The sequence below is a fragment of the Tursiops truncatus genome, chromosome 11 (assembly GCF_011762595.2).
Source record: "Tursiops truncatus isolate mTurTru1 chromosome 11, mTurTru1.mat.Y, whole genome shotgun sequence".
In the NCBI taxonomy this organism is placed as follows: Eukaryota; Metazoa; Chordata; class Mammalia; order Artiodactyla; family Delphinidae; genus Tursiops; species Tursiops truncatus.
Window position 1 is genome coordinate 52,099,223 of NC_047044.1, and position 27,308 is coordinate 52,126,530.

At 40.2% G+C, this 27,308-nt stretch overlaps 1 protein-coding gene and 1 long non-coding RNA gene across 5 annotated transcripts in view; one reads left to right on the plus strand and one right to left on the minus strand.

The window, feature by feature from the left end:
• Positions 1-27,308, minus strand: part of SRGAP1 (SLIT-ROBO Rho GTPase activating protein 1) — a 280,242-nt gene that overhangs the window by 119,561 nt on the left and 133,373 nt on the right. For all 4 annotated transcript variants that reach the window (XR_004528899.2, XM_019952249.3, XM_019952248.3 and 1 more), the window contains exons 2-3: positions 25,170-25,365; positions 17,952-18,114 (exon numbers count right to left, since the gene is read on the minus strand). Coding sequence is in view for 3 of the 4 variants with exons in the window: in XM_019952249.3 (XP_019807808.1) it covers positions 17,952-18,114; positions 25,170-25,365 (359 nt within the window). In the remaining variant the exon portion in view is untranslated. The remainder of the gene's footprint in view (positions 1-17,951; positions 18,115-25,169; positions 25,366-27,308) is intronic.
• Positions 9,388-13,826, plus strand: LOC141275850 (uncharacterized). Its single transcript, XR_012324304.1, has 3 exons — positions 9,388-10,267; positions 10,507-10,624; positions 12,979-13,826. It is a non-coding gene; the product is annotated as an uncharacterized lncRNA (long non-coding RNA).

A 27,308-nucleotide genomic window follows, 5' to 3' on the forward strand; every position in this document is an offset into this window, starting at 1 on the left:
TTAGAACAATAACCTCCAAAATCCCTTAGGTCCAATGAACTGCAAGCCAAGAATATTTAGGATCATATTGAACACTTGGGTTTGGGGCGATAAGAGCCTGCTAAACCAGCCAAGTCAAATACCTTACAACAGCAAAATGGTTCTTTGTACTTTTCACATTTTACAAGATTTTAGGTAATGAGGTAGAGGAAGTCTGGCAAAACAGACATACTGTTCTCTGCTGAGCACACTCTCACATTTTTGGTTCACCTTTCCTCGGAGGCCCTGAAATATAAAACATCTGTCTGGGAGGCAGTATAGAATAACACTTCGAAGCAAGGACTCTGGAGTCACAATGCTGGGACTGAAGTCCCAAAGGCTTTGGACTCCCCTGTGCCTGAGTTTCCAGATCTATAAAAGGAATGTAGTCATGGTACCTACGTCATCCGGTCGATGAGAGCATTAACCAGATGACACATACACAGAACTCAGAATGGTACCTAACACACAGTAAACATCCCACAGATGTTATAATTATTTAATTCTTTCCCAGACACTGTAACGGTTAACTCCCTTGAGTGAAAAGCCCACATGGTATTCTTCCTTCTTTTGGTCTCTACGGACACTTATTCCATTGACTTCCACATAGGAAGTGCTTGGCAGATATCGGTTGAATTGAATTGGATGTCCTTCACCCCACTCCCCATTACCCTGGCCTTTAGATCCATGCAAGTGACCCCTGATTTGGAAGGGCCTCGAGTACTGTGCTCTAGCCCTTGAGCCCTTCTTACATCCATACACCCTTGCCACACATGTACACTGAACTTATCTATGTTCCATTTTCGTGGGTATACTACTGGTGGTACCAGATGAATTAACCAAACATCTACTAGGAAATGGATAATTCCTCGAGCCAATGGGATAAGATATATACAACTCATGAAAGAGGCCGTTAAGGAGCCAGGCTTCAGTGGGAACTTTAAATTCTGTGAGAAGTTGGTGGCAAGTTATTTTCAGGTAGGTAGAGCCCCAGCTACCCTCATGACACATCACCGAACTTTCCGCCTAGATGTTCGCTTTGAATGACAGTCTAAACTCTCCGTGGCCTAGTCAGTAGCCTCGAAATTAACCATTTTCTCCCCGCCCTGCACCACTCCTTTTGCCTGCAAAAACTGTTAAAAGAATTGGGCTGTGCTCTGAAACACTAGACCATGTGACTGAAGGGTGAAGCATGAATTTGCACACCCTTTTGTTCACAGATACCAGGGCCAGACAACATCAAGTCCTAGTCTGAGTGCTGGGGGCTTGGTCCCTGTCCCCATGGCATAGAAGCAACGACAAGATCACCTCATGTTATCCCCACCCCCAACTTTAAACATGTCTCCAATTTATTACAGTAACAGTGAAAAACAGTCCTTTCTTCTAAATACGACTCTGGACCCCAAGAGAAGCAATCTTAAAACAAAACACATCTGATGTGGCACACAGGATGCTGACATACTCAACTAATGCACTGAAACCCTTTAATTAGAAAATATCTGGATTATCAAAAGTCCATCAAAATTCAATAGGTTTAAGTATACCTCTGGATTCTATTTCATTAAAAATTTGCAAACAGTGAGAGCAGACCCTTGACCCTTGACCCTTGACCAAGAGCTGCTAGGTAAGAAAAAGGATACGGGTATTAAGGAAAGCAATCAATGCTCCCTTTGTACAAGAGAAAAAAATAACGTTATGAAATGATATATGCTTGAAATAAAGTATTTTTCATGTTATTTGCGATTGGCTGATTAAAATTACTTTTGCCCAGGGAAGGAGAGTCCCCTCCAACTGCAAGGTATGGAGTTGAAAAAGCGAACAGGTTTTTTTCCCCCATTCTGTGGGCCTATATAAGTTCAAATGATGGTAAAAACTTCTAATGCATTGCAATAGGATTCTAGGATTCTGACCCAATAGGATTCTAGGATTCTGACCAAGGGGAAAGAAAATGGTTAGAACCTCCATTCAGCTGACATTTATTAAATGTCTCCAATGTGTAAACCCAGAGTTGAATACCAAGTCAATTTCTAATTGTTTCCTATTCATTATCGCTTTGATGTTTCAGACAATTCAAATAAGTCCAAAATGAACAGTCCCAAAGTTTCCACCTTTTTCATTATAAAAATGAATTAAGTATATTGAATAATATTGGAAAAATAGAGAACAGAAGGCCAAAACTACCACCATTATAATTTGATGGGTATATTTCCTTCAAGTTTGTTTATCTAAACAGAGGTCTGAGTTGTAATCATTCTATAATAATAAAGTATCTTTTTTCTACTCTGCTTTCTTCCAGTTATCATATATTTTCCCATGTACTTATATAATTTTCAGAACATTATTACTGATTAAAATAACTACACAGTGAATGTATATTAACCATTCTTCTATTATGGTTTCCAATGTTTCCACTATTTTCCATCAATCATTCAATTACTTACTTATTCATTCAATTTCACCAATATATTTTAATCACCCTGAACTATTATCATGAATGCTGTTCTAAAGTCATACCTTGCATTCTGCGCTGTTGCCTCAGTGTCAATTCCCAGACATGAAATTACCAGGATAAAAGTATTGACATTTTAAAGACCCTGGATTCACATTGGAAGATTACTTTCTAAAAGGGTTATAATGAATTTATATCGCTTCCAGGACAATAGTGTCATTCATGTCAGAATCTGGGGTTCATCCAAGACTTGCTTCTTCTCCTTGAAAGAGAAGCCACCAATCCTATCTATTCTGGTTGATCTGTTTTTCTGTACGTCATGAGAATTTTTTTTAAAGATAAAGACCTAGGGAACTCCCTGGCAGTCCAGTGTTTAGGACTCTGCCTTTCCACTGCAGGGGGCACGGGTTCAATCCCTGTCGGGGATCTAAGATCCTGTAAGCTGCGTGGTGCAGCACCCTCCCCCCCACCAAAAAAAGATGAAGAGCTAATTATGTCCTTCCTCTGATTAAAACCCATCAAATTCTTGCTATATTTTTTTCAGGATAGAGTTACAATTTCTTAAATCACTCATAACTTCCCCTGTCAAACTAGTCTACCTTACCTTCCACAAATCTCAAACCACATCCTTTAGCCTGATAAGCTGCTCAGGCCCAGGTTCTACCTTCACATCTCTGCCTTCCCCATGCCGTCCTCATTGCCCAGACTCTGCTTCCTTCTCTGGCCTAGTACAATCCTACATGCTACTACTTTGTGAAAACTTTCTTGTAACTTTACCTTGTCCTTCAAATAAAGAAATTAGACCCTCCCTTCTTTTTGACTGTATAATACATTCATTCATTATCACTTCTAGGCTGTATGATTTAGTGGTTAGTTGTTCAAACTCTAAAACTGGATGCCTGTTTTCAAATTCTCTTGTCTGTGCATAAGTTAAATAATTTTGTGAGTTTCCTCAATGGCAAAACAGAGATACCAACAGCCTCTACATCACAGGGGTTTATCGGGATGGTCCTTATTAAACACTTAACACAAAACCCAGCACACAGTTGAGTGTTAAACTGATGCCGCCCGTTATTATCACGCTCATCATGTTTCTTTTTCTCTTCATAAACAGAGGGTTTCTTTGAAAGCAGGGACTGTGTCCTAATCATTTTTGTGTTCCCAGGGCCTGCCGTGGTGCCTGGCACACTGTAGGTGCTCGATATACCTTTGATGAATGAATGGGACCCAGAGGCGAGTAAGGTATGGCTTCCTCCCTCCAGAGTCCACAGTCTCATGGAGGAGCTAGATGTGCCCAAACAGCTTCCTATACAGAGCTACACTGGGTGGACCCTGGCCAGTATCTCTATTCCTGGAGAACAGCAGGCTTGCTCCCTGGAACCTCCCAGAAAGGGGAGAAAGGAAGGCAGAACAAAGAGCATAATTAATACAACCATAATTGAGTACATTGGGCAATCGATCAAGTGATCTATATGGTTGGATTAAATGACCAATTCAGAGGGCCTCTGGCCTCTCACAGAGTTATTTTTAAAGTAAATCTATTGTGATGACCAGTCCAGGAATCCTGACCTTATGCTGAGTCAGAGTGAGACTAAGAGAGAAGAAGGAAAACCAGATTAAATATTTAATGAGAGGGTTGCAAATGATTATAGTGTCTCATGCTCAGTGAGTTTTGGATGGAAATTCTGGTTAAAAGGGTCAGGCCATACCTCTACAGTGCGTGTGCTTTCACATTTCCAAAACCTCGTGTTCATGTGTCTTTATAATAATAGATTCTCTTAATTCATGTAAACTCTGAAGACAGCAGCAACAGCATCCCCCAAAATGCCTAATGGAAAAATCGGGGCTGGGCTTAATGGCCTGAAGCAAGCTATAATATTTATAGTGTAGTTGCACATTTCCTTTCTATCTGTCAAGGGACATGGATTTGTACTTATTAAAATCACAACTAAGTATCAGTGTATGGAATTAGCCTCACGATCTGCATTCCCAAGGCGAAAAATAATCAACATTCTTTTAGATAAAACTCCATGTCACTAGAAAATGTGGGAAAGTTAGAAAAAAAATCATAGATACAGGGGAACCAGAGCTTCATTGTGAAACAAGACAAAACTTAACCTTAAAGGAAATATCTGGGGCATCTCCTAGAATATTTACTAATGTAACTGCTAGGCAAATGTGGCATTCGACTGTGCTCAGCCTGTGAGCAGGCAGAAGTGCAAAGTCCCGTACACCAGTGTCACTCATAACCACCCAGGTATAAAGAGCACTTGAACAGATTAAGTAACTCAAGACTGAAATTTTAAGTCCTACAGGGAATAAAGTAGATGAAACAATTATTATCATTTTCAGCTTGCACTTCCTTAACTCTTCAAGAAACACAATTTTTCATGCTAGGGATATTTCTCTACTCAAAATGGCGATACACTGGAAACACCATTTCAGTGCCTCTAAATGGATAATCACTTAGGCATAATTCTCAGTAGCGGATATAAACAAACCTACCTAATTAAAATCAGAACGTGTTATGAAACTTTGGTTAAGACTGTAATATAATTAACTAAAAACTATCAGAAATACATTTCCAGACCACTTTTCAATAGCTGAACTTAACAAAAATGTAATAACTCAGCTTTATTAACAATTCCATAATATAATTCCTTAACATAATTCCTTAACAATTATCATAATAATACATCATCTTTAGTACATGAACCTGAGTCTACTAATTTATCACTAAAGACAACTGTCTTTCTCTCCTGTGACAGATGTGATTGTGCAAAGATCCAGTGTGACCAAAAGCTCACATCTATGGCACAGTGGGCTGGGGTTATGAGTATAACCTGTGGTCAAGCAAACTAGACCATATTGTGTAGGGAACCCATGACCTCAGTCTTAATGGCACTGTGGTAAGAAAAATCCAGGGACTGTTTACAAAACTAAATAAAGTAAGTAGGAGATTTGCTCATTTATAAGTCATTCATTGAATTAGTAAGCGAAAGGCAGAGATTCTTTGAGATACTGATAAAAATTCATTTATTCATGTACACACTCATGCATTCAGTCATTCATTCTACCAGTTTATATGAGTACCTTCTATGGGCCAAAGATAGAAAAGTGGTCTTACATTTTAGTGAGAGAGGTAAACAAAACAATTTCAATTCAGTCTGATTTATGCTTATTCAAACAACTTAAACCAAGTGAAATTTCTCTATATAACTCTTGAACCAAGCCCAAAATTTAATAAACCAATCTTCAAGAATTTATCCTAAATCAGAAATTTCCTTTAAAGATATATATTTATCCTAATATTAATAGTACCATCTCAGAACTACAACTCATTAATTGGTCTATAGAATTAACCATGTATTTAAGTAAAGGTAGCTTACGGAATAGAAAAAAACCCAAAAAACAAATTCCCATGGGCTAAGTGTCCTGTTCACCAAGAACCTGGTTCCTTGAATACTACCAGAGAATTTGAGAAAACACCTATGGCTAGTAGGCAAATGTACATGGGGTGACAGCCTACTTGAAGCAGGAAAAAACAAACAAACCCCAAACCATCAACATAGATCCAGATTATTTATTGGTCAGATTATTTAAATATCTTTACTTCCCTGAGCTGTTTCCTCATCTGAAAAATGGAGAAGATTCCAATAATATACTCCCTAGGGTTCTTAAGAGGATTAAATGAGATATCCATTGTTACGTGCTTAACAAGGTGCCTGGCACATACCAAGCACTCCATAAATGTAACTGTCATGACGCTATTATCAGCTCAGCATCATATCCTTGTTTCATTTCATGAAGTCACCCTCCATTTTTCTAAATGCTAATGTAACAGTCTACTCATAGCAACTTTCAAATCAGTATGTCTCAGATGGTCACTTCAACCTAATTCAAGATTTACTTTCTAGAATACTTGTGTTTGAGGTACTATTATACCAAGGAGGATAAAGTCTATTCCAGAGAACACTGCGAAGCTACAAAGAAGCAGAACTCTTAATTCTGAGCAAGCCCTTGCTGACTTTAGACTGTTAGGTCTTCCTTAGAATAAAGTAAAACTTGTCTCCACTTAAGTTCTACCAGTCAGTCTTAACTGTTATAGACTTGTAGAGCTAGTTAATCTAAGCCATCTTCTACGTGACAGGTCTTCAAATATTTGAGACAGTTACTATGTCCTAGCTAAGGCTTACTTTCTCTGTACCAAACATTCCCACTGTCTTCAACTGTTCCTTATATGACACAGTTTAAAGAAATGAAGAGAGAATTCTCTTTGCCTCCCAGATAATTTTCACTGTCTTGGAGCTAGTGGCAATAAGGACACTTTCTTTATACTTCAGGGGTAGAAGCTAAGATCTTGGGAAGATTAGGAGGCAACACACACCTCTCAGTGACTTGCATGTGCTTGCAATCACCCTGTTTTGTGGTGGCAGTCCAAACCCACATCTGCACAGTTAAGGTAAGCCCAAGAATCCTGGAATCACTGTTAGCTTTTTTTTTTTTTTTTTCTCCAACAGGCTAAAGAGCCATCAGATAAAGGAGTAGAAGCCTTACAATCTGATTAGGATGGACTGAATAAGAATGTCCTGGCTTTGAATTTCCAACAGATCTTTCATAAAACAACAAAAAGCCATTTGATTCATTCTTGATCTACATGGATGAGATCTTTTTGAAGACAATATCATTATAAGTATGGAAATACTCTCTGGCCATAACTCATGGTAGAGCAAAAATCATCACCCAGATTACTAATGCCCCAGCTTCCTCACTAGGTTCCCCAAGACTGGTTTCTTCTCATCCCAATTTACTCCTCACAACGCTCTCAAAAAACAAAGCTGATTATTCCATATCCCTGACGCAAAATCTCTCTTGGCTTCCTTAGTTGTTTAGATGAAAACATACCAGTTCCTCAAACTGAAAATCAAAATTCTTCCATGCCTGCAGCCCTCACCCCCAACCTGCCTTTCTAGATCACAGGTAGCTGTTATCCCACTATGTACACTTTGCCGTGTTATAGGCTATACTCCTAACCCCAGCCAGCTGTGTAACTGATGTGAGCTTTAGGTCCAGGCCAAAAAGAGGTGGCCTACGATGACAATTCACTTCCGTTAAGAGTTGTGAAGAGGGGGCCAAGAGCCCCACCTACCGTCATCTTCCCCTAGCATCATTTCCTGGATACGTGCTAGTCTTGATCAGAACCCCAGGCCCTGGTCCTGTGCTGTTCTCTACATATATATAGAAGGATGCACTTCCCCTAATTCCTCTGTAAAACCTCACCAAGTTTAAGACGTTGATCAAATGCCGCTCTCTCTGTGAAGCCTTTCTCCATTTTCCTAGGCAGTATGCCTTACTCAATCATCTGTGCCTTTGGTGCTCTTGGGTCCTATTTCTGTAAGAGCAGTTGCCAACTTATAATGTAATTTTTATCTCTATACTTCCTTTCGTTACTAGATTATAAGCCCCTCTGGAATACTAATTGAGGATTTGTGTCTTACTTTTGTGACCCTAGAACCCACCATTGTGCCTGTCACATAACGATAATCAATAAAGGTTTGCTGAATGAATAATGAAATAGAATGTCTACTCTGTTTTGGAAGAGAGAACTGATTTCAGTAAAGCTAGGTTTCAGAAAAAAAGGAAATGAGAGGAAAAGTAGAAGTTGCAATGAATTTGTCATGACTGGTCAGTGTAATTATAAGACCTCGCCAAAAAATGAAAGATTATTTTAGCAGCCCCTTGCAATCTCTATCTTTAGAGCTAAAGAAATGAAATTTTAATGGCCATGTTTACTCAAGCCAGTGCACTAAGCCAATTATGGTTCTGTGTTCACTTGAAACTACCAAAGTTTAAAAAGTAAAAGTGGTGCATGTATTTATTTACTACTGTTATTGAACATCAGTGGGTTTTCTCAATCCATATAGTTCATATAGCCAGTGTCAAATTTTGTTAAGTTTCTAGATTGATCTGACAAAGTATTTAGTTGGTAAAATTTCTGCTTGTTTCTATTTAATTGCCTCTCTAACAATAAGAAAAAAATGTTTCCCTTTGACTGAGATTTAAAAGGTACTGAAGTCAATCTGACAGCCACATTCAGTATTTGTTCGCAACTGCATATTTTTGGGTTGCTATTACTCAAGGTATCACAAGTGTTTCTTAATCCAAATATTTGCTATATGTGCAATATCCCCTAATATGGCATTTCTTGCAGCTGCTGGAAATCTTTTAGAATCCTATCACATGAAATTAAACAGTCTTCAAATGGTAAGAAACACTGGCTAGCAACCAGAATACTGTTCTCAGTTTGCTTCAGACTTTGTTGATCTCAACTACAGACACCTCGACCTATGGTATAGGAATGTTCTCTCATCAGTTCTTTTAAGAATGTAGTTTCCTTCTTGGATGAGGAGAATGGGTAAGGATTCAGTGTTCAAGGCTCTTTGAAAATGAACTTTCTTAAGTGCTGATCTTTTATGAATGACGGAACCTAAATAAACCTGGTACTGAATATATATATATATATATATATATATTTTTTTTTTTAAACTTCTCTTGATGGGAGATGAGAGACTGGGTGCCTTTGACCTACTCCATATTTGTTAATTTAATCTAGAGTTGTAAACCCTGTAATTGAAATGTAAACCAAATTGGAACATTTCTTTTAAAAAAATGTTTGGAAAAATGGAAAACTCAAGTTGGATTAATGGTTCTCAACTTGGTCCAATTTCCCCCCCAGGGGACATCTGGTGACATCTGAAGGTATTTTTGGTTGTCAAAACTAATAAGGTGCTACTGGCATTTAGCAGGTAGAGAAATCCACAGTCATCCAATTGTTCTTCCATCGGTAGTGTGTCATTTTTCTCTGGCCGCTTTCAATATATTTTTCTTTGTCTTTAGTTTTTGGTTTGATTATGATGAGTGTAGGCATGTACTTCTTTGGATTCATCCAGCTTGGGTTTTGCTGGCTTCTTGAATGGGTAGGCTTATCTTGTTTGCCAAAATTTGGGAAGTTTTGTTGTAATTATTTTTTCAAATGTTTTTTTCTACCCACTCGTTTTCTCCTCTCCTCAGAGACTCTGCTGACATGAATATCAGACCTTTTAGGATTGTCCCAACGCTCCCTGAGGCACTGATTATTTTGTTCCCAATCTTTTTTTCTGTTGTTCAGGTTAGATAATTTCTGTTAATCTATCTTTAAGATGAACTGAAACTCATCTCTTTCCTCTGTTATCTTTATTCTTCTATTGAAACCCGTCTAGTGAGTTTTTAATTTTGGTTACTGTATTTTTCAGTTCTAAAATTTCCATTTGGTTCTTTCTTTTTTTTTTTTTTGCTGAGACTTATCTTTCCATTTGTTTCAACAGTATTTGCTCTCACTTCTCGGAACATTTTTATCATGTTTGCTTTAAAAGTCTTTGTTAGCTAATTGCACCATTTGTGTCCTTCAGGATTGGCCATTTATTGGTTGTCTTTTCCCATGTCAGCTGACGTTTTCCTGGTTATTTGTATGCTGAGTAATTGGGATTATACTCTGGATATTTTGAATATTATGTTATGAGACTCTGGGTTTTATTTAAACCACATGTAGAATGCTGATATTTTTGTTTTATCAGGAAATCAACCAAGTTGAATTCAGGATGCAAATTCTGACCGGCCTTCTATGGGGTGTGGTTTCAATATCCATACTGTTGCCAACACCTGTGTAGCACTCTTTGGATCTGACTTGCATATGCACCATTCAGTGGCCAGTCTGGAGCCCAGGCAGTGGTCTGTCCCTTAGTTCAGCTCCCAAAGTCTTTGGTAGGTATACTGCTTAAGATCAAACCCAAGCATGTGCAGGTCAGGAGAGAGCCCAGGAGTTAATAAAGAACTTCATGAGATTGCTTTTTAAACCTACACCCTCTCTGTAATCTCCCTAGTACTTTTGGGTCCCTTTGACACCCCCTTTCAGTCCTCAGCCCAGAAGCCTGGCACTTTAGTTATTCCACCCTGCCACAGACTTGCCATGACTCATTCCTCCTCTGATTTCTCTCTCTTAGGAAGTAGACAGCATGTGATAGTGCTGCTTAAATCCAGCCCTGTCAATACTGGGTCTTCTGAAATGCCTTGAAATTTCTATTATGTGGCTGACACTTACCTCTGGTTTCTAATACAGATGTAAGTATTCATTATTTATTCATTCAATAAATATTTACACAGTACCTACTATGTGCTAGTCACTGTTTCAGTGAACAATACAAGATTCCTCCCCCTCAGAAACTTACATTTAAATTGAGGGGAGACAGAAAGTAAACAAATACTGAGTAAATACAAAATATGGCAGAAAGGGATAAGTGCTGGAGAGAAAAATAAAGTTAGGGAAAGGAGATGGGGGTAGAGACTTCCTTTCAGAGTAAGGTGGGAACGAATAGAGTGAGCAAAGAAGTATGGGATCTGCTTGAAGGTAAAAGGACTGTTCCAATCTTTCCTATTTGTACATTTGATTAGTCATTGCAAAGAGAACTTGGGAGGTAAGGCTGTTACAGCCCTTGTGCATGCCGCCATCTTGCTCAGAAGTTCCCTGATTTCATGTCTTCATTTTAAGCACCTGAATACTGTATATTCAAAGCACAGTTTTCAAGTGCACTTGGAGAATAGGCTAATTCTCCATTAATAAACAGCCTTTAGGGCTGAATTAGTTCCTGGATATAGTTCCCCACTTCTTTGTGGTAAACACTGACTGGTGTACTCGGGGCCAAGTTTCTTTAAGGTTTTAGTTTACAATGAATAATTGTTTTCTTTGTGTCTTATACAATATGTTCATTGTACAAAAATCAGAAATTACGAATAATCAAACAGAAGAAAATAAAAGTAACTTAGAGACACCCATTTAAAATAATTTTGGTCTATATACTTCCAGATTTTTTTTTTTACCATAAATAAGTTTCAAGTGCTTTTTGAAAACCATTCTCAATGTAATTATGGGTTCAACTACTACATCATGCTGTGTGACAAAACGTCCAACTTAGCTGACCTCACTGACCTCAGGTTTTGTAACATTATATCACTTTCCAGGAAGATAGACACATAACATCTGCTTAATATCATATTTAAAAGTCTTTAATGAAGCCTCTAAACTGATGGGGGATGCTCTTATCTAGTAACTCAGCTGCTAAATTTATGGCTAGGTCAATCACCTATGTCCTGTTGTCACTAAATAATAAAGGCAACAACATAAATGCAAGAACAGCAGCACTGACAACTGCCATTTATTTATGTGCCAGCCATCCTGATAAGCAATTTATAAATACAAATTTAAAACAGTTTCTAAAATATTTCAGAAAAGCGCATCACTCTAAGAAACCGTAGTTTGGTTTTGATTTACTTCTAGAGAAACGAGCTAACCATAGGGTTGATGAAACTCAAGAGAACCAGCTAGTAGCATTAGCTTGAACGACTCTCACTTATTTAACCACTCCCCATCAATTATTAAGCTGTCCCTTGAGGCCACCAGAATACCATTTAATTCTTCTGCTACACTGCACTGAAATGCTTTGAAAAAGTTCCTCTTGTTATATTATTTACCACTGTTGCATCAGCATACTAAATCACATGTGGTAGCTCTCTGCTAATAAGTAGTCAGTTTATTTTTCAGGGGACAGATTGCTCCTTGGTAAATCACAGCCATGACCATCTTTACTCCAGAAAGGCAGAAAGTAAGAATTTCATCCAAAGCATGAAATTCTAATGCCACCCTCTGGCCTAATAATTCTACTTCAAGGAATGTAGCATAAGAAAAATATCAAAGATGTGTGAAAGATTTAAATGTCCTACAATGGGAAAAGCAACACGGCCGTGCTGACAGTGAAACATTATGCAGGCGCGAAGTATCCTATTTTAAAAGATTATTTCCAGACATGGGAAACGCTAACGATATGTTCCATGAAAAGGGCAGGTTCCCAGGCTATCTGCAATGAAATCTCAATTTTGTAAAATACATATGTATGTATGTTTGTGTAGTACACATGTATGCTTATACATATGAACGCTGAAAAGATACAGCCAGAAATATTACCAGTAGGTAGTATTAATATGGGTAACTCATTTCCATTTTTATATTTTTTGGTGTTTTCTAAATTTCTACAATGAATATGTATTTTTATATTCAAAAAGAAATAGACTCTCTTTTATATATAGATTTATATAGATTTGTACAATAGGAAAGACTTTTATTTATAGATCTGTAAAGTTTTCAGATTTTTTTTAAACTTAGGGACTTTTTCTTCAAAACAAGGTTAGAGCCTTAGAGATCTGTACTAGATTAGTATCATTTATTAACTCAAAGCATCTGCTTGAATATTAACTTATTTTAAATGGCCTAATTGAAAACACAGTGTTTTTTTTTTCTCCCATGAAATGTCTTTGTTTTCTTTCATACTAGGGTATTTAAATAGAATATGATTAGTTTTGATAAAAATTTTTAAATGACCTCAAATTTCCAAATCCTACTAGTAATTTCTCTTTCCTTTCAGATTAGGCCATACAATCAACAATACCAAAAGTGGGTTAATTTAATTCCTGTGAGTCTGAATCTGATAACCTACGGCATTTAGGCCAAAGTGAGGTCATTCTCAGTGGCTTGCAGCCAGTCTCTGCTGCTTTGAATCTCTGCCTATAACTTGGATGACTGACAGATTTTGCTGCCTCATCCAGAACGATCATTCTTCAGGATTTTCATTAGAAATGAATGGGGCCAAGACCCACAGTGTCCCAATCTCAGAAGTTTCTAACCTGTGCATTGTGTAACATCTCCAGTTACCACTGAAAAACACCAACACAGTTATAGTAACTACGAACTACCTAAGACGTACAGGCAAAGACAAGAAGACGTACCAGCCAGCCCAGCTCTGCAAATTATATGTGAGCCTTTTGTTTCCTCATCCCTGAAATGTGGCTTATAATCCCTGTTCATTGGGCAGCTGTGAGGGTGCATGAGTTAACGTGTGAAAAACGCTGGGCACGGTGCTGGGTGCACAGTTAAAATTCAGTAAAGTGGTAGGGTTATGTCATTATTATTGGTGAAGAAACAAAATAAATTATATTTGTACACATATCTATGCAAACCAAGAATAAAAACATTAATAATTTGAAAACAATCCATGGGGAAATGACAGACTGGTAGATAATTTAAAACACACAGAGATAATTTAACATATTCAAAGGCTGCCATTTTATGGTGCTCCCTCTAAACTACATACTTCTGTTAACATTCGTAAACTTGATACAGAAGATCATGTGATAAGGTGCTTAAATAAAGTGATTACTGCAAGCTAGCTGTGGTCTTTCCTACATGGTGACTGCTGACGCTAATTACTTTATGTGTAACATACAAATCACACAATTTCTGGCTGTGGCGCCAACCCAGATGCAGACCACTCTTGAGTGTGAGTAATGGAAAGAAGGTGGCAAAATCTCATCACTCCAGCAGGCAGGGCTGGAGAACAGGGCAAGAGGCACCTCACTGCCTCTTGTTCTTCGGGAAGGACAGTAGGACTGATAATGAAAAACCCCTGTGTACAAGGAGTCTCCGATTACTGACCTTCTCCTAAAACAGTAAAGCAGAAGGTATGAGAGTAAAAGCAGAGTCCTGCTCTGTCTGTGCTCACATTGTCCATACCTAACAGAGGGTGTGGAATTGAATCACGCATTGTTGAATGAACGAAGAAATCAGTGAAGCCTCAAAGTTAAGACTGTCTATGTGAAACAGCTGTGGGGGACCTGAGAGGCACAGGGGGTGCTGCCCAACACAGGTATGCACTATGTTATCCCCTAAGTTCCCATTAATTGTTGAAATGTGAGGACCAAAATTTTAATTCAGCTCCAAGCAAGGATGCTGGAGCATTTCTCAGAGTCTGTTTACAAACATGGTTTGGAACTTCATAATAAGTGATATACAAATACCATGTGATGATCTGGACGGTGTTCATCACAGTTGTGCTACGTAGTCTCTTTAGAATGAGGACACATTTAAGATAATGTCTGGTGTAATTTCACATTACATAATTATTGCAGGTGTAAGGAAAAAGTGTTTACAGTATAGATAATAACAAAGATAACAGCTAAAAATTAGTTAGACCATATTAGCATTAAATCTGGACACTGGGGTTAAGTAGCTTTCCATGCAGGACTCGTGAATCTCCACACAGGTGTCTGAAATAGGTTACTATTACAGATGCAGAAGCTGAGACTTGAATTAAGAGGTTTACAAACACTCCCAGGTCCACAAAGATAACAAGAGTGACAAAACTAACACTCATACGCGAAGTATCTGATGTCAGAGACTTAGAGATGAATCACTATGTTATTCTGACCAACAGGCTTCATCTACAGCTCTAAAGACCTAAATTTGAAATAGCTGATACTTGAATAATTGGGTATTATTATTTTTTTAAAGCTTCCCTTTTTTTACCCGTTGAAAACTGGCAAGCATAGGCAACTATTTCTAAAACTGGTTCTGATGTGATTAAAATTTAAGTCTTGAAGCTGCTGCCTATACCTATGCCTGGAATTACGTACTCTTGTAAGTGTCTTCCTGATTATTATATCCATTTGGAAACAAAAACATTCCTAGAATTACCTGCTCCGAACTCCTTATTTGATAGAACAGTCTGGGTAAAAGGATTCTTGGTCAATGACTACACTGAATACGACACAGCTGTGTAAGAGGCTGTACCTGTCAAGCACCCAGCATCTAACTGGATCTCCATACAGACATGGGGTTATTTTTGAAAAACGAGTAAGTTGCAAAATCCCCTCCCAAGAAGAACAAGCATTATGCTCACTAAGGACTCCACAGAAGTTCTAAAGGTCAATTCAGACTGGTTCTGATCATTTCCTTCTGTTTTGATAAAAAATATGCTTCTGGAACCATAACAGTGGAAGAAGAGCTGGAGAAGGAGAAGGCTTGATGATATATATATATAAAAAAAAAGCAGAAAAGCCTAGTCTTGCTTTTTAATCTAAAGGGATATGAAGTTCTCTGGACTTGACAGACACGGGTCCTGGCTTCCTATCTTTGCAGATGACAAATGTGTCCTCGTGGGCTGATCTGGCTCCTCAAGAAGCTCCAGTCTTACCCTCTCTTATTCTTAATTTTAAAAACATGGAAAGGTGAGGCATGACATCTGCTGGATCTGCTTGAGGAAGTGGAATTTTATACCTGTCACTGTAATGACTATTAACTTTCCAGCTGATCAGCAATAGTTAGCGGTGAGAAGACTGTTTTCCCCACTAAATGCTGAAGTAACCAGGAGTCTGCTATAAATAGGCAGCTTCCAAGGATTACAATTCTTTGAGTCCCAGAAAATCTGGATAAGAAGAGAACTTCTAGGTAGCAAACAAGCAGGCATGGTGTGTGTGTACTTACTGTACATTCCTCAGGCCCTCTTTCAAGAACATATTTCCCCAACTACTGGGAATATTACTGTTTCAACTGGCTGTTGAAACTTACAGCTGACCTCTCTCTCGGAATCACCCTTGGGAACTACCCTCCACCAAGGGGAGCTGCATCACCCCAAGATTACTTAGCCCCTCCCCAAGGGCAGCTCAAATCCAATGTGTGCAAAACAAAGGCGAGGCCTCCTTGGCGACAAACTCCAAAGGGCCAACCCAGCCCCAGATCTCCCATAGGCTCACCTTCCCCTTCTGCCAGTCCAGCCTTCCCCACTCCCTTAGACAGAACAGAGCACTCTCTTGAATCATCTCCCAAGATCACAGAAGCAGAAGAGTTGGGATTCAAGTCCAAATCCACTTGATTCTCAGCCCTAAGTTTCCATCAACTTTATGAAGCCCTTGACTTTGACATACAAAACACAAATCCTTACAGCTTCGCAAGACATGCAAAGTCCCTTTTGATATGACAGTCCTTTCTAGCCTCACACCCCATCACTCACTCCCATACAACCCCTGGTCCAGTCACACCAAAATCTTTCCTTTCCCTGAATGTGTCACGCTTCTGCTTTCTACCTGGAATAGTTCATTGTTCTCATCTGCTTGATGACCACCTCCATCTCCTACAGGTCTCACTTCAGGTGTCCCCTCCTCTATGAAGAATATCCTGGCCCCTCAGTAGGGTTAAGATTTCCAGCCTTCAAGTTTCTACCACAGGTTGTGTGTTCCCTTATTGTGGTGACTGTTAATTATTGTAATGGATTCTTTGTAGGCAGGGAACGTGTCTTTTAACTCTGCTTCCCGGCCTGGCATTTTAAAGATGTTTTGCTGGATGGATAAATAAACGAAGTCAATTGAGGTGCTGGTCCCAGAGGCCCTGGCTGAAAGGTTGCCAGCATCCCCATGACTGGGAAGCATCATACAGCGTCATACAAATTTGGATTAACTGTGACCTCCTTGAGCACGGGGACTAGTTTTTCTTCATCGAAGTAACCTTTCCAAGACCTGACACCATCTCTCACTCATAGAGGACAAGACACAAAAAGCCCATTGAACCAAATGAGGTCTTGGCAGAAAGGGCCGACGTACGAGAAAATTACTTACTTTCCTGGCTCAGTCTAAACTATTTTTTAAAAATCTCTATGTTTTAAGATACATAGGATATTTCTCTACGTGGTCTCTTCTTAATATGTTCTTATTTCCAAATTTTAAAAATTTCTCCTTTGTTTGAAACTTTTTTTTTTCCCTATTTAAGAGAGCAAAAGAAAACTTCGAGTTTGCTAAACTCCATTTCTAGGTCAGAAATCAAATCTAATGTGGACACATCAAACATGACTAAGAAGTTTCCCAGATGGCCTGCATGACCCAACTTTGTTTTAAGGGGTCCCTTTGAAACATAAATGTCTTTAATCTACAAGGTGGTTTCCCCCCCCACTTTCTGAAACTAATAATTACTTACTGAATAGATGTACAGATATTGGTATAGGCACCAAACACCCTGAGTATGAAGCTGAGGAGGTGGTGGAGAACCCTTGTCCTATAAACATAAAAACCAAAAGCCAGTCTTATTGAGCAAGTAGCTGCATTCCCTACACAGGAAATGGTCCAATTTTGTTATTGTTCTCAACAAAGATGTCCAAACAACAAAAAAAATTGCTGAGAGCTGGCTGAGACTGGTAACAATGATATGAAGCCTTAAAAGCCCAGTTCCTTTTTTTTTTTTTTTTTTTAAAGTGGATTTGGGAAGGAGGAAGCTCTCTGGCATGTAAGGGACTGAATTTTCCATGCCCTGGGGAATTTTTTTCCTGTCACTCTCTCACAGCTTCTGCTGCTAGTCTGGTGGGAATAAGAAAAAAACTGTGATAACATTTTCCCAAGAGAGCAGCGATTTAACTTTTTGTTCTGTGTCTTTAAAATACCTGTTCATTTATTTATTTTTTGAGCCTAATATTTATTGAATACAATTAAGTCATTAAGGCAGCAGACCCTTCTCAGTCTTGGTTATGGGCTCAGTGGTTATAGGGAAGCACACTCTGGCAGGATTGATGGAGGATACCTTTTTAAACATCCTGGTGGAATCCTCACTTATCTGCATGAAACGCATAATCACATTGTTCAGATAGATGTCACTCAAGGTTGCGTGGTCTTTGCTTTCTCGTCTCACTTGGTTCAGGAGCAAATACCAGCAGTTCACTGGAGACAACAAGTTCTGGTCTTTCCTAAGGAGTGAAGAAGAGAGAGAATTACCATCAAGTTCAAAGCTGCCCCAATCAGCTAAGGGAAAGTCACCAAGGCAAACTAGAAGCCACAACAGACGGGCATCGTCCCTGTTCTTTCTTCTCTGAGCATTGCTCATAGCAAGACACTCGAGAGCCAGCAGAACAGCCTTCCAGGCTGGGAAGGCACCCAGCCAGCAACTCCCCTAGGCTTGGAAGAAAAAACTTGAACCGAGAACACCAGTCAAGACCCACACTCCTGACAAGGGCATGGGACCCTAACATATACAGTACTAAGGCAGGCTTTTAGCTTTAAACACCCCATTGAAGAAAGCAGTTTATGTTTACATAAAAATCTACTGACTACTGTCTCACAGACAGACTGTGGTTTGCCACTGAACGCAAAGTGTGCTCTGAATGTCCAGTCTGCTGTTGGAAAAGAAATTTGGCTAGGTATACTTTCCATGGAACATAAATGTGATGATGATTTGCTAATCCCCTGACACTTAACCTCCAGCCTCCCAAAAAGTGTTCCTGGGAAGCAGAACTTTCCAGCATTGTCTCAGGGCTTGTGAATAGAACCAAGAAGTTTACTGGCTTATGACATGTCACATCTCCTTTTTAAACCCATTAAGTTATTTCAGATTTGTAACCACTCCTTATTTTATTTTACATAATAAAGTGAAAAGTGAATATAAACCACAAAGGGCAGCTTGTAAAAAGTTTTAAAGAAAAATTCCAAACAAAAGCAGTGACTGACAGGGATATTACTGCTTTAAAAAAAAAAAAAAAGTACAATGTTTGTTTTTTTACTTTAAAAATCTAACTCTAAAATGGCAAAACGGCACAGAATGTTTATCCTAACTCAGGGACACTAGTGCTATTTTTTGTTTGTTTGTTTGTTTGCGTTACGGGGGCCTCTCACTGTTGTGGCCTCTCCCGCTGCGGAGCACAGGCTCCAGACGCGCTGGCTCAGCGGCTATGGCTCACGGACCCAGCCGCTCCGCGGCATGTGGGATCTTCCCGGACCGGGGCACGAACCCGTGTCCCCTGCATCGGCAGGCGGACTCCCAACCACTGAGCCACCAGGGAAGCCCCCACTAGTGCTATTTTATCAGACATGTTATCCTCCTAATATTCATGATGATTTATGATTCTGAATACTAATTAAATTAGAAAAATGATTAAAGAAGGACTTTCAACCCTTACGTCCCTCGGATTCAGGATTTAACCCTGCATCAGTCAAAACCCTCTCTAAAAGAAAGAGGAAGTAGACCACAGAAGTATGGATGGGTGTAAGAGAAGAAACCCCTGATCTAGGGTCCCAGCACTTATACCCAGAAAAGAAGCCTCCCACTCTCCCAGCTGGCACATTAAGAATTACACCCCCAAACTAAAGAACCCTCCGTTTCTCTCAAAGCCATTGGGCAAGGGGCAATGGTTCTATGGAAGAATACTGAAGCCTTTCCACTGACATTCTCTAGCCGCCCAGCCCAAGAGGTAAGCGTTATCTTATATTAACTTTTCTGTATATCCTTTATGATGAAGTAACCCATAAGTTCTTTGAGAACATTTCATACTTTTTTGTGTCCGCAGGGCCCTGCCTGTGGTCAGCATTAAACAAATGTTATTTCATTCATTGAACAAACACTTTTTATTGCCCTAATAGTAAGTGATAACAGTGTCGACAACAACAAAAACAACAGAGGCAGCTAAGCTATCATTTACTGAGCACCTACCGAGCACACAAGGCGAGAGCATGGAATATGGATCTATACTGCCTCGCTTCAAAGCCCGGAACAATCACCTAGGAGATCTTGGCCAAATTATTTAAATCTCTCTGTGCCTCCGTTACTTCATTTGTAAAATGGGTAAAGCAACAGTACCGACCTCATAAGATTATGAGGATTATTTGAGTTAATATATATATTTTTAGGGCTTACTAGAACGCCTTAGATTCATAGTAAGTGCCGTGTAAAGTTAGCGATTTTCATCTAGCGGCTGGTCTAAAGACTTTACACACATTAACTCTACCTAATCCTTACCACTACAACTTAAGGCAGAGATGCTTTGTATCCCCTCTATCAATAAGAGAACTTAAGCTTTAGCAAGGCACGATGATTTGCTCAAGACCAAAGCTGGTGTCAGAGAAAGTCTCTGAGTCCAGGGAGGCTGATCCAAGCCTTGGTCTTTCTACCATGCTGTGGCAACTTTAGGCCAAGGATTATCCTACACAACAAGCATCCCAAAACTGAGTAAGGGCTTAAATGATTGGTAAAGTAAAGGTGCTAAAGATTTAACATTTGTTTCGTGAAGAGAAGGAATACTGAGTGCATACCCCATGTCAGCTATTAATCACATCAACAATTTGTTACGTTTCTCATTTACTGGTCACAAAATCTCATTTTACAAGTTAGGAAACCAAGGCTCAGAAAGGTTAAGCAATTTGATGAAAGTCACACAGTAGAGCCAGTATTCAAACCAGGTCTGTGTGACTCTTTCCTAAAGGGCTGTCTTTGATTTATTCCCCCCTAACCCTGGTTTGTCCTTTCTGTAAACTTATTACCTTATCTTCATTTCTGTAGTCAATAATAAACTTACTCAAGGAAAATTCCGAGCTGCCTACCTTTTGAAGAAAACTAGTGAAAAAACCAGGAGGAACAAAAGGTGGCAGCTGATCCACTCAGGGATCAGACTAAGGTGCATGGGTCCATCCATGTTTTCAGTTCACAAGAGATTACCGAGTATAGAACACAGAAGGAGACATTCAAAAATATTTACTGAATGTACAAATGGGCTGCCTTCTTATTTGCAATCACTTTTAAAAAGGGACAGTTTCTATAAATGAGGATCTAGTACTGGCTCCAGTCTCTGTCAAGCACATTTGATATTTGCTCACCCTGGGAACCATCGCCAAAATTTATTTCTATGCTGACCAACACTAGAGGTTAAAGTCACCCAAAAATAAAAATTAAAAAACTATTCCCTACCCAGAATAGTTCTGCATTTGCTTCTGCAAAAGGACCCCTACTTCCTTTTTTTCTTCAAAAGTTCCTACCTTTTCTTTAAGGGTTAGAAAAAAATTTTTTATTGACGTAGAGTTGATGTACAATATCATATAAGTTACAGGTGTACAATATAGTGATTCACAATTTTTAAAGGTTGTACTCCATTTATAGTTATTATAAAATATTGGCTGTATTCCCCCTGTTGTACAATATATCCTTGTAGCTTATTTTATACATAATAGTTTGTACCTCTTAATCCCTTACCCCTGGTTGCCCCTCCCCACTTCCCTCTCTGCACTGGTAACCACTAGTTTTTTCTCTATATCTGTGAGTCTGCTTCTTCCTTATTTATATTCACTAGTTTGTTGTATTTATTTTATTATTTTTTTTGCGGTACGTGGGCCTCTCACTGTTGTGGCCTCTCCCAGTGCGGAGCACAGGCTCCGGATGCGCAGGCTCAGAGGCCATGGCTCACGGGCCCAGCCGCTCCACGTCACGTGGGATCTTCCCAGACTGGGGCACGAACCCATGACCCATCGGCAGGCGGACTCTCAACCACTGCGCCACCAGGGAAGCCCAGTTTGTTGTATTTTTTAGATTCCACATATAAGTGATATCATACAGTATTTGTCTTTGTCTAACTGATTTCACTTAGCATAATACCCTCCAAGTCCATCCATGTTGCTGCAAATGGCAACATTTCATTCTTTTTTATGGCTGAGCAGTATTCCATTATGCATATTCAACACAGCTTCTTATCCATTCATCTGTTCAGGGACACGCAGGTTGTTTCCATACCTTGGTAATTGTAAATAATGCTGCTATGAATATTGGGGTGCATGTATCTTTTTGAATTAGTGTTTTTGTTTTTTTTTGATATATACCCAGGAGTGGAATTGCGAAAAAGGAAATGCAGATGGCCAACAGGCACATGAAAAGATGCTCAACATTGCTAATCATCAAGGAAATGCAAATCAAAATTACGATGAGGGGGCTTCCCTGGTGGCGCAGTGGTTGAGAATCTGCCTGCCAATGCAGGGGACACGGGTTCGAGCCCTGGTCTGGGAGGATCCCACATGCCGCGGAGAAACTGGGCCCGTGAGCCACAACTACTGAGCCTGCGTGTCTGGAGCCTGTGCTCCGCAACAAGAGAGGCCGCAACAGTGAGAGGCCCGTGCGCCGCGATGAAGAGCAGCCCCCGCTCGCCACAACTAGAGAAAGCCCTTGCACAGAAATGAAGACCCAACACAGCCAAAAATAAATAAATCAACAAATAAATTTAAAAAAAAAAACTACGATGAGATACCACCTCATTGTAGTGTCAGAATGGCCATCATCAAAAAGAACACAAATAACAAATGTTGGCGAGGGTGTGGAGGAAAGGGAACCCTCCTATACTGTTGGTGGGAATGTAAATTGGTGTAGCCACTGTGGAAAACAGTATGGAGGTTTCTCAAAAAACCTCCTCTTTCTTTTTTTTTAAATTTTATTTTTGGCTGCATCGGGTCTTCATTGCTGTGCTCGGGCTTTCTCTAGTTGCAGCGAGCAGGGGCCACTCTTCGTTGCGGTGCACGGGCTTCTCATTGCGGTGGCTTCTCTTGTTGCGGAGCATGGGCTCTAGGAGCGCAGGCTCAGTAGTTGTGGCGCAGAGCCTTAGCTGCTCTGCGGCATGTGGGATCTTCCCGAACCAGGGCTCGAACCCATGTCCCCTGCATTGGCAGGCGGATTCTTAACCACTGCACCACCAGGGAAGTCCCTACCCTACTTTTTATGTAGGATCCAAGGCCACAGAAGGGTGTAAAATGAAACTGTAAAGCCAATGGTGAAAGCTAAGATGCGCTTCTCTGCAACCCCCTTCCCTTTGGAGCCCCGGCTGAGCAGACGGGCCTCCTTGTTGTCCCCTGTGTGGGTGGGCGAGTGGCTTTCTGTTCTACCAGTTCACTGAGATAGTAGTTCTGTTGCTCCTGACTTTAGGCTGTGATGCAGTGCAATAGGATTGGCAATGGGGAAGTCCTCCCTTCCAGCTCCCTACCTTGCATTAGCCTCATCTTCTGTCCCCACGTGGGACTAAAGGGTGATATAATCACCACTCGAGTTTTCAATTCCCTTTTCCTTTTTTGGCCCCTGGAAATTTCCCTTACTTTCTTGAGTTCAGTTATACATTTAAAGTGATGTCTATTATATTTTAGTCAGCATTTCCAGGAGTTTTACAGCACAAGTATTTTTCATATTATCCAGTTCATTGTATTTCCAGAAATGAAAGACTGGGAGGTCTTTTTAGTATCTCCTAAACAAGTCTATTTCTTTCTCCCTGCAGTGTTGACAGTTCATGCCATTATGGTGAGGGTCTTCCACCTGGTCTCCCTCCCTTGACTGTGTCCTCCTCCAGCCCCCAATCCTATCTATGGTCTTTGTCATCATCTCAAAATGCAGGTGTGAGCTGGTCTTCTTTCTACTTAAAACTCTGCGAAGGCTTCTCAGGCCCTTAGGATAAAGTCCAAACTTCCTGGTATGATTCACAGGCCTCCATGATGTGGCACAAGGTACAATGGGCGCCACACAGCTCACCACCTTGCTACTCACTCCCACCGGCCTACTTTCTGCTCTGCAAAGCTACCTTACACCCCTTCCCTTCTGGTCTCTTATGAGTGATGTTCCCCTTGCCTGAACCTCTTGCTCTGGTCCCTTTACTGGCCAACTAGTCCTTCGGGTCTTCACTTACGTATCACTTCTTCCAGGACCTTTCCTGGACCCTGCTGCCCCCACCTCCACTGCAGAATGGATTTCTGTCAGGTCTGTCCCTGGCATCTACCCCGTCAGAGCCCTTGTATACTCTATTGGAGTTGTCTGCCTACTTGTGTCTCAGATTTAAATTCTAAAGTAAATCTCATCAGAAAAACCTGCATGTATTTTTTTTTTAAACAAATGAAGTACAGTTGACAGTGAACGTAGGTTTGAACTGTGCAGGTCTACTTACAGATGTTTTTCAATAAATATAGCCCCTGTGGGACTTCCCTGGTGGCACAGTGCTTAGAAGTCTGCCTGCCAATGAAGGGGACACGGGTTCGAGTTCCGGTCCGGGAAGATCCCACATGCCGCGGAGCAACTAAGCCCGCGCGCCGCAACTACTGAGCTTGCGCGCTACAGCCCGCGAGCCACAACTACTGAAGCTCGTGCGCCTAGGGCCCGTGCTCCGCAACAAGAGAAGCCACCGCAATGAGAAGCCCATGCACCGCAACAAAGAGTAGCCCCCGCTTGCCGCAACTAGAGAAAGCCCGCGCACAGCAACGAAGACCCAGCGCAGCCAAAAATAAAAAATAAATTTATATAAAAAAACATAGTACCTCTATTTTCATTACATCCTTAAATTAACTAGATGCGGGGGAAAGTTTCTGTTCAGTTAGAGATCACAATATGTAGAACTTGGGTTTGAGTCCTGATCTGTCCATAACTGTTTCAGCTTCCTGCCTTTAGGTGACTCATTTATCAATTCCTTTATTTCTGAGGCAGAGATAGCAGTATGTGGACTTTCGACTGTGCAGGGGATTGGTGCCCCTAACTCCTGGGTTCTTCAAGGGTCAACTGTGCAATTAATGTAAGGTTTAATTAAGCTAGATTGTACGCATTTTACCAAAAGCCCTTGTTTTCAATCAGTCTCAACTGCAATGACCACGAGCATGACTGGGGGGTGGGATATAAATTTAAGCAACCCTCACTGCTTATTTTCATGTAAGATCACTATACAGAAATCTTGAGGTATTTGCTTGAAGAATCAGCTATTTAAAATTTGCCCATCCCAATATCTATCGGCGTTAAACAACAACTCTTAGAGTATTTATTGGAAAGAGAAACACGTCAAGAGAATACTATTAGTTTAAAATGTAATACATTTATGCTCATAAATTATAAATGCAGAGGGTTGCTTTTATCTATGGGGATATATCAATCAACAACTTTTCAGACAAAAATGGAAAATTCTAAAACCAATAAGGGTGGTAAAAAGATAGGATATCCCCTTGGAAAGGTGAATTTGAGTCAAGTCCCTCTTACTTGTACTGTTGATGATCCTTAGTGCTTCTTGTTTTTGCCATGAACCTTTCTGCTAACTTTTCTAGGTTCCGAGAATATTCCGTCTCAATTTCGGCTTTTTTCCGGAAGAAATCTTGCAGGTCCTGCAGAAGCTGAACTCGCATCTCTGTTTGCTGCTCCAGGCATTTCTGTTGTTCTACCAGTTGAGCTCGAATTTCTAAGGAGAGAAGAGAATCCATTTGATGATTTCATGAAAATCACTGAGGTGTGGTGGTATGTGCAAGATAAAAATAATGAATCCTATTATACATTTAGCTCTGTATTGGACCTTTACGAGGCTGCTGTGCTCAGGTTGGGTCTTTAAATAAGATATCTGCTGACCCTGTAAAAGAATGAGATAAGCCTCCGGAAAGAATGTAATAAATTAGAATAGAGGGCTTCCCTGGTGGCGCAGTGGTTGAGAGTCCGCCTGCAGATGCAGGGGACACGCGTTCGTGCCCCGGTCCGGGAGGATCCCACATGCCGCGGAGCGGCTGGGCCCGTGAGCCATGGCTGCTGAGCCTATGCGTCCGGAGCCTGTGCTACGCAACGGGAGAGGCCATAACAGTGAGAGGCCAGCGTACCACACACACACAAAAAAATTAGAATAGAAACATGGATTACATTTGCAATGCCACAAACATGCGTGGAGTCATGAGGGGAAAAAAAATGAAAGCCTTTCAGATAACAATTTGTAACGCGTGACATCTTTGGGTAGCTGAGGACCCTGTAGTTTTCTAAACAGCATTTTACCTCAACTATCCGTTTTGAGTTTGAATGGCAAAGAAGTGAGCATCATTTCTTCCAGACTTCTGAACCTTCTCAATTTCTTTGCCAGTTGGCACATACAAACACTGACATCTGGTAATTTTTATTTAGTGCATAAATTTCTAGTTTGTAAAACACATAGCTTCAGGGTTTATAGGAATGCCACACCTAAAAATAATTTCCTTTTATATCCAAATAATCCATTCATTATGGGGCAATCCTTGGATTCCACTTTATTATTCTGATCACAAGATCAAGAGCTCTTCACTTGGCTTTCACTTTTTCCCCATTGCTCAAACTAAGCCTTATCGACACATTTATCTGAAAAGAATCCTTTGACAATTTTAATACAAACGGGAAGGTTAGTCATTTAGTGATTTAGCAGAAACACAAAAGCAAAAGTGTGTCATGCAAAACTATCTGCAAATGACTGTAACAATGATCCATGTGTGTTTTGGAAAATAAGATACAGTAACTATTAACTACTGACTTGTTTTTGTTCTGAGACTCAGGGCTAACATCCAAAGACAAGAATATTCATACTGGAAAACTTCTTTATTTCATCCTTCCCGGTGTCGGGTGCATGATTCCCTAAAAGTGAGGGTTGAATCTAATTCAGTGGAGTTTAAGAAACTGATGTCCGAGAACAGCTCCTCAATTTCTTCCCATGCTCCTTCTCAAATAGAGACTGAGCTGACAGTACGTATGCACATACTCGACCATGTGTAATCAGGCTCATTAACAGCAGGGCCATCCAGTTCTGAATGAGGAGTCAGGAAATTTGCTCAACTTAAGAGCTAATAACAATCGAATGCTTGCTGTTCTACACCCTAATGAAGTGGATACTAGTATTATCCTCATTTTGCAAAGAGGAAACTGAGGTTTGATGAGATGACATACTTCATGTAGAGACTTCAGCTTGTAAGTGGCACCCGCAGGACCTCTAACCCAGGTCCGTCCGTCAATTAATTGAACGCTTCTGCCTGCCTTTCATCCGTGCAACATGTTTTAAGTACCTACAGTGTGCCAGGCCTATATCCCGGCAAAGAAGATACAGTAACTATGAAACAAGGTCTCTGATCTCAATAAGCTCATGTCCAAGCAGCATGGTTTTGGGGGAGTCCCGGGAGAAGATAGGAAAGCATTTCTCAAGCGTCCTCTCTTGGTTTCTCCACTTGGAGATTGGGGGATCCTATTATTAATCTCATAAAAGTGTGGTGAACACCAAAGTGAAGACATTATTACAGGCTTTTAACTACCACGAACAGCAGCTGGTTTTTAGTCCATCAAAGTAAATATTTTTCAATACAGTATTATAATCAGCATGTCTGCCAAACTCCCCCCCACAAATAC